Source organism: Lepisosteus oculatus, chromosome 5, assembly GCF_040954835.1.
Source record: "Lepisosteus oculatus isolate fLepOcu1 chromosome 5, fLepOcu1.hap2, whole genome shotgun sequence".
Classification (NCBI taxonomy): Eukaryota; Metazoa; Chordata; class Actinopteri; order Semionotiformes; family Lepisosteidae; genus Lepisosteus; species Lepisosteus oculatus.
Genome location: NC_090700.1, coordinates 57744307 through 57749950, shown reverse-complemented (window position 1 = coordinate 57749950; position 5644 = coordinate 57744307). Strand labels below are relative to the sequence as shown.

At 40.1% G+C, this 5644-nt stretch overlaps 1 protein-coding gene across 1 annotated transcript; it reads right to left on the bottom strand.

Annotated features, from left to right (window-relative positions):
• Positions 1-1739: 1739 nt before the first annotated feature.
• c2cd4a (C2 calcium dependent domain containing 4A) lies at positions 1740-4515 on the bottom strand. The gene is made up of 2 exons (XM_006628911.3): positions 3440-4515; positions 1740-3233 (listed from the first exon to the last, which is right to left on the bottom strand). Exon 2 carries the CDS (start codon positions 3198-3200, stop codon positions 1860-1862), a length of 1341 nt encoding a protein of 446 aa, XP_006628974.2. The 5' UTR covers positions 3201-3233; positions 3440-4515; the 3' UTR covers positions 1740-1859.
• Positions 4516-5644: the final 1129 nt, after the last annotated feature.

Below are 5644 nucleotides of genomic sequence, written 5' to 3'. Positions count from 1 at the left end.
ACACCGTCTGCGGATGCAGTCAATCAGTGTGACCGCAGCGGTATTACGGTAATTCAGCCTGCGGGTGCAGTGGTCACCCTGACCTTTGAACCGACTGTCATCGAGCTGTTTGCAAAGGTTTGACAAGTTAAATGAAAACGATTAAGAGTTTTAAGCTAATACATTTATGGCGCTTATAGTCACTGCAATAAGATATCTTAGTGTGAACCCAGGTAAATGAGAAGTAATTAATGACTTAGAAATATTTTAATATATGATGTAATAATATATATTTAAGCAATTAACAGCGAAAGAGCTGGCACTTATCTAAAATTAATCTTTTATCAGATGTGGTTGTTTCGTATATTCAATTCAAGTGTTATGCTGTGATACTTTATGTTCTGTAAATATGTAACCTTGGAAAGAATATCAGTTTAAGAAGAGGAAAATATAACATCCTATACGCTTGATTTCCTGCTTACTTCTTACAATCTTTAAATGTGTGCACTTTATGTTACTCGTCGAAACTACTAAAGTTTGTTAGTAGTTTGTTGAGAAGGCATAGCCGTGTAAATTAATATATACAGTACACCTGAAGACAGTTCTCACTGTAGCTGACTGAATATTCATGCACACCTTTCAGTTGTTCAACGTGTTTACGGCTCTTTTAAAACCGCTGAAGGCTTGCAGAGCTGTTTCTTGGTATACTGTTTCAAAGACATGATCACTTCCATACCGAAAACTGGAACGTGTTTTATAAAAGTGCACCCTCCTGTAGTTCCTGTTCAGTTCGGACACTGGATTTTTAACATCATTAGTGTAATTTTTGCTTCTGCTGAATGCTAATATTTTTACTATGAATACTATTTATTTTAGTTAAAATAATTTGTGGATAGAACTTTTATTTTATTTAGACGGAATTCCAACACACCTACAGGTAACACGTTTACGTTGTTCCAGTGGGAACTTCTACACTACGATCTCCCGATTTTCCATCTCATTGTTTACAGATTGTAAAGGCGACTCTTGATAATCTCTTTCTGATCCTGATGTTAAAATGCTCGTACAGTACTAGTAGAAGAGTGCCTAATGATTCATATCAAATCACTTTCAAAATGTATCAGATTTAAATTAGTATTCAACTAAAACTGGAATACAAGAATTAGGAATATTACTATTCATATATAAAGATTCAAAATTCTGAACACAGTAAGTGTATTCCTCACATCACAATAAAAATACATCACATTTACCTATTTTGTTTACTATTCTACATAACCTTTTTAATTTGTTAAAGAGCTTTTGAAAGCACTGGGATATGTATATCTGGAATTATACCTGTAGGATTTACAGCTGTTACTTGAATGAAACTAAAGCAGTTTCAGTACTTCTTTAAGAAGGAACCCCCTAAATGACTTGCTCTTTACAGAAGAAAGAAATAGATTTGTTTTTACAATTAGTAAATGAATATATGAATCAAGCTTGCCTGCAATAAAGGAGACCTGGATCTCTGAGGGTGCTGATGTTTTCTTTGACAAGGATCAACTTGTGCTGTAGTCAGGTATAATACACAATAGCCTTGTTTAGACTGTATTTTTCTATTTGTAGGTTTACTGTATGTGGCTCACAAACTGTTTAAAGGACAAGGACATAAAGATGAATACAGACATTTATCGTGAAAGTATTTTGTTACTTTGTTTCTAATACAGTAGCTGTTCTGTATCGGTATGAGGAAAAAAGAACCACCCAACACCTGAGCATGTTTTTCAAAATTGCCATTTAATATCAAACCAGCATTTAGCAAAGTATAAAAGTATAAATAAATAACACTTTTTGCTGTATATACATATAAATAGTAAAAAAGGTGTCCTGTAGAATCATTATGCAGGTGAAATGCTGCTCAGAGGGAGCTCACAGTCTCCCAAAACATAATCTCTTTTCATACTTGACATTTTGTTAACAACTTTAAACCTGAGAGACCTGTAAGACAGCTCTTCTTCAGAAATTCCATCAAAGAAAAAGTCCTCGTTGAAAATAGGGTTCCGGCTTTTCCGGATCACAGTGCTGCGCTGCTTCTGGATTTTTCCCGGCAGAAGAGAGATGCTGACACTGCAGTTGATGCTTTTGGGATCCACGGACAAGGCATACAGTCCTTCTGCACTGATCAAGCGCACACGGAGCCTCTGATTCTCTGGGCTATACTCAGCAGAAAGTCTTAGGGTCCCATTTTTCCCCAGGGGTATGAGGCTTTCTTTCATGAATCTATCCCTGTAGTACACTAGGTCCATTGGGAAAATTGCAGGGGGGGTCAAGCCATAGGGACAGGGCATGGGGTCTATCAAGCCCTCAGATGCTCTTCTCAAGATATTTGGGCTGTTGTCTGTTGAACTCCCCTCGTCTGTTGACAAAGAATTGTTCCTGCACACTGTTGATTTCTTCACAGTCCTGGACAGCAGCTTCTCCTGGCTCAGTGCCTTGAACAGAGAGGATTTAGGGGGAGACCTGTTTAACATGGGAGAGCTGAAAGGGGAGGACTCTGTGGATGAAGCAGTGTCACTGTCCAATGTGCCCTGCCTGTTCAAGCTGAAACTTCTGGGGGAGAGCCTGGAAGTTATGGCGTTCAGGCTGAAGGTGGACGAGGAGATTTTTGAGTACGTGCTGGACCTGCCTCTGGGAAGTACCACTGGGATCCCACAGGAGCCGGGATCGTTGTGGAACAAAGACTCTTTTCTCCTGGTGTGTGGGCTTTCAAGCAAGGTGCAAAACCCATAGGAGGTCTGGGCTTTTGCAAGATGGGGCAAGGACAGTGCAGCTTGGGACTGTGGATCAGCATTGGTGCTCTCTTCGTCACTGTATCCATAGTCAAAGGGCATCTCGTCCACACTTTCCACCTGGATCACATGAGTGTTGACCAGTTCTCGGTGCTGGGGAACGTTTCCAGGACTGCCCTTTTCCGAAGAGGAAATCTTAAGGCTGGGAGTGGGTTTGTTCAGTTCAGCAGTCTTGAGGTCCTGCTGGGAGGGGAATTTCGGCGGTATGCAGAACTCGGGGATTCTGTCGGGGGTGATGATATTAGGGCACAGGGAGATCTTTTTGTTTTTCGCAGACGACATCTTATCTCCTCCAAACATGATGTCTCCGATTTTGAAACTGTATTCCGTTATGGGGAGAGACAGGCTTGTTCTTTCCACAGACACGCGGATTTTGTCCATCACCCACATGGGCAAAAGATCAGAGAGAAGAAGCGCACAAATCTGTAAAAGCAGAAGACAACTTGTGAGCATAAGTGCTGATATATAGCTGGCATTCTGACGTGTGTCATATATGAAATTATACAGCTGTCTTGCTGATGTGTAAAAAAAGAATTCACATTATTACAAAAATCTATGATAACATTAAACAATGAATCGGTTTATGTATAAACATAACTTTATGAGCAAAAACCAAGTCTTAAGCTTACCTTCAGAGATTTCAGAAATTCAGCAATGCGTCTTTAAAGACGGGTTTGCTGAAGAATTACCATAAATGGTCCAGTGTTGTCAGAGAGCTTCTCAGCTGCAGGTCTTCCCCCACTTCAGGCTTGCTCAGGTTTCTGGTGTGCTGAGCGCTGCGGGCTGTATAAATAGGGCTGTGATGTCTGGAGCGGCTCCAATCCCATTCAAGCGCACCTCCCATGTGGAAGGAAGGAGCACGCTCTGGAAGGACCCTCCCCCTTTTCCTAGTAGACTGTAGTCATGGAAATGGTGAAACCACAACAGTACTCTTCACGGGCATGAGCATGCCTCATGAAAAAAAAAGGTTAAACAGATAAGCGATGGAGAAGGTAAACTGCTCGTAACAGAATAATCAAAAAGTTTTTCGATACAATGAGAACATTTAATTCGCTTATTTGTTTTTCCATTTTCGTGAATGTGCACACCGGAGTGAGATTATCTGGGTCAAAATGTAAGTGATGTATTAATTCCTCCAGCAGCAGGTTTATAAGAACTAACAGGTACTGGAGGTATATGTACTGTAAGTAAGGTTACAAACATGGGGTGACTATCTGGTTCATCTAGCTCTTTTGATACAGTAGTTCATTCATCAGAGGATCTCATCCAGTCTTTGCTTCCTAGAATCCCGAGTTCTGCCTTCAACAACGTGGCTAGAATAACTTTGTAAAGGTCTTTCAGGATTTTGAATTCTTGGATCAGGGCATGTCATCCAAGTAGTCAAAATCCTATACAGTATGTTTAATGTTGCTGGCTCAGTCATAACTCTCTCATGTTGTGAGCTGCATGACAGTACTGTCAAAGGCCTGCACATGTACCAGCAGGTGAAGACTTTTAATGAGTATCCACAGTAATATATTCTGTTGATCGAGTAGCCTGAACTGTCATTTAAAAAACATCAAATTTTTAAAGTACTTGCCTGCTTTTGTGTGCATCTATGCATGTGTTTTTGTTTGAAGTAAAAACCATGAAGTGTAAAATTACCAAAAAACTTCTACTATTTATGTAGAAATTAGCATTTATGTAACATTCTACTGTGTTATGCACTGTAAGGACAAATTACTGCCTGCAAGTCACTTTGAATATCTACAAAAATATATACTGTATAATGTATGAAATGTGCAACTGTTTTGCATTTATAAATCAGTTCATTTCTATTAATGATCATGCAAAACAATCCTTAATGTACAGTATGCAGTTAAAATGACTTTTCTCTAAATTATTCTTCAGTAGTTGACTCCATAACTTATTTTAATCAATTCTAACAGCTCCTCTGATCCCCAATATGTGTGGTTCGTTCCTAAGCTCCTGACAAGGTATGAGTCATACCTGCCTACAATAGAAAGATGTTATTCAGCCTCATGTCCCATCCAGCTCCAGTCATCTTTCTCATCTCTACTCCATCTTTTTCGAAGATATACAATATATTCACCCACTCTCTCCCACCCCCCAACACGCACCACCACAACACATGAGCTCCGACGACATATAGCATATGTGCAGCACATGAAAAGGAGCGTAGTGAAATTGCAGCTCTTGATCCGGAGATCCAGTATGTGTCCAGGATGTGCAGGAACTGTAGCTGGGGGGCCTTCTCCACGTGGTGCCATTCCCAGCCCAGGCTGAGCTCCCTGTGCTGTGTGACCATTTCAGCAGCTCTATCAAGAACGCTGTGTGTTTGTTTGTACTGTAGGTCATCCAAGGTCTGTGCAAAAGAGGTCCACAGATTTTTACTTATAGTTTCTTTCATTAGGCCCAATGGTAGGGTATTAGAGACCTTGTTCAAAGTATTGTTCGGTTATTCCGGTTCTGTGGTCCTTGGCAGTCCCCATTTTTTAACCCTACCACCTGTTGTTCTCCATATCCCACCTGGTACTTGTTGTCAGTGTGTGGTGGATTTAATTATAGGCACGTAATCTGCCCACATTAAAGCTATGGGCTGCTTTAAGTACAAAGAATGATTGGACAGCAGTTGTCATTGTTGTTGGTATCTTACCTGTGTCAACATGTTTGCCTCTTGTGTGCTAATACTGTTAAATACAGAGTGGGCCTTGAATGTCCAAATGAATTAACAGAAATTCACTAACTTACTTTGGATAAAATCAGTTGTGTTTATGGCCATTTTTTTGGAAACTACCTTGACAAAATGAAAACATTGCCAATAAAAACAAAGT